The sequence below is a fragment of the Camelina sativa genome, chromosome 4 (genome assembly GCF_000633955.1).
Source record: "Camelina sativa cultivar DH55 chromosome 4, Cs, whole genome shotgun sequence".
NCBI lineage: Eukaryota > Viridiplantae > Streptophyta > Magnoliopsida > Brassicales > Brassicaceae > Camelina > Camelina sativa.
The window spans coordinates 26,955,678-26,957,807 of NC_025688.1; the positions used below are offsets into that span (position 1 = coordinate 26,955,678).

At 42.1% G+C, this 2,130-nt stretch overlaps 1 protein-coding gene across 2 annotated transcripts in view; it reads left to right on the forward strand.

The window, feature by feature from the left end:
- Positions 812-2,130, forward strand: part of LOC104782692 — a 2,343-nt gene continuing 1,024 nt past the window's right edge. Inside the window, exons 1-2 of one of the 2 annotated variants that reach the window (XM_010507698.2) lie at positions 812-1,484; positions 1,745-1,996. In XM_010507698.2, coding sequence (XP_010506000.1) covers positions 864-1,484; positions 1,745-1,996 — 873 coding nt within the window. In that variant the 5' untranslated portion in view covers positions 812-863. The remainder of the gene's footprint in view (positions 1,485-1,744; positions 1,997-2,130) is intronic. The other variant, XM_019245023.1, reaches the window with a different exon arrangement.

Sequence of the window (2,130 nt, forward strand, 5' to 3'; positions counted from 1 at the left end):
TTTTTTTTTTTTTTAACAAAATCGTTCTTTAGGGGTCAATTTCATCAAATTAAAATGTGGGTGCATGTGGTGGGTCTTTTTAACCTACAAAACAAAGAAATTTGTGTCCTCAATCTCACCATTTTTCAAATGTTAGATCGTTTAGTTTCTTGTTTCATTAATTTTGTCCATCAATTCATATTCACAGTTAAAGACAAAAAGAAAAAATCTTCATTATTTAATTCATGTTATTAATGCGGTAATATTACTGATCCGGTTCAATATTAATCAGGCTAGAACGGTATACGTATCATATTCGATTGTAAATTGGTCGAGCTGTTCCAAAACCAGATGATACATTGACTTGTACATTGCTGCTCCCTAGGACGTAAACAAAACAACATTCACAGCTAACGATGGCTCACAAGCCATCATTCTTTAGCATGTCAAGAACATGTGATCAGTCTTGTGTTATTGTATCTCGCTCGTGCATCTTTTGTAGTCAATGGCATCATCATGCATAAGGAGAAGAACCATATACAAACATTTAAGGAAGTTATAATAATGTGACTGGGCCTGTAACATGGGCCTTTTTTACCCACCAAACTGAGGAAAGTTTTAAGAACGTAAAAGAATCTTGATTCAATTCTCTTCTTCTATATTTATTGAAGAAAGAGTTTTTTTTTCAAATCTTCAAAGACATTCTGGGTAACTCTGTCAGTACAGTTGACTGTGTCCATATATATAGTCCTACGCTCTGAGTCCCGACCGTGAGGCTCACCTTCCGCCATCTAATGTACTTTGTGTTATGGCCACGCCTGTAAGCGCGTGAGTAAGTAGTACCACTAAAAAATGGGACCAACCATTGCTTAAAAAGATGATTTATGAAGACCCCATCATCTCTCTCACTATACGGCTCTCTTCTTTTAATTTTGCACACTCTCCCAAATTCGTTTCGACGTGGTGTGTACAAAGAAAAAGATCCAAAAACACGGCACTACCCCTCTCTGTTTCTCTGTTTCATTGCTCTGCTTCTTGTCTTAAAAGGAAAGAGAAAGAACATGCATGCGAAGACAGACTCTGAGGCAACAAGCATCGACGCGGCTTTGTCTCCGCCGCGTTCCGCCATTAGACCTCTTTACTACGTACAGAGTCCTTCCAACCATGACGTTGAGAAGATGTCGTTCGGCTCTGGTTGCAGTCTCATGGGCTCACCTTCACACCCGCATTACTACCACTGCTCACCGATCCATCACTCCCGTGAGTCATCCACCTCTCGCTTCTCTGACCGTGCCCTCCTCTCTTACAAGTCCGTCCGTGAAGACCGTCGATTCGTCAACGACGGTGGAGACGACAAAACGGACGGCGGAGATGACGACGACGACCCGTTTCGGAATCTGCGCCTCTACGCTTGCTTGCTCCTCTCCTTAGTACTCTTGTTCTCTCTCTTCTCTCTTATTCTCTGGGGTGCTAGCAAATCCTACCCTCCTAAAGTTGTTGTAAAGGTAACTCCTTTCTCACTCGGTGACTCTAAAAGCCCTGAGTTCACTCGTCTAGTGGGAACTAGTGTTTTCTGTTTTTTTCTCCTTAAAAGAAACAGCTTAACTTTTGGAAAATACAAAAATAAATAAAAAGAAGCCAACTATGAATATAATACAAATATAATCTATTGAGAGACAAGTAGACAAATGTGGGTTGATTTGGTTTGGAATGTGATTAGGTGTCAGACTGAAAAATAGACAAGAATGTTGTTGTTGCGCTGCAGGGGATGCTCGTGAGGAACTTATACGTGCAAGCCGGGAACGATCTGAGCGGAGTGCCTACGGACATGTTGTCTCTCAATTCGACAGTGAGGATCTTTTACCGAAACCCATCAAACTTCTTCTCCGTGCACGTCACTGCTTCTCCTATCCTCCTTCACTACTCTAACCTCCTCCTTTCCTCCGGTGAGATGAACAAGTTCACGGTTGGTAGAAACAGAGAAACGAACTTGCTGACTGTGGTGCATGGCCATCAGGTTCCTCTCTACGGCGGTGTCTCTTTCCATCTCGACAGTACTCTCTCCCTGCCGCTTAATCTCACTCTCGTCCTCCGTTCAAAAGCTTACATTTTGGGAAGACTCGTCACATCAAAGTTCTATACAAGGATCAT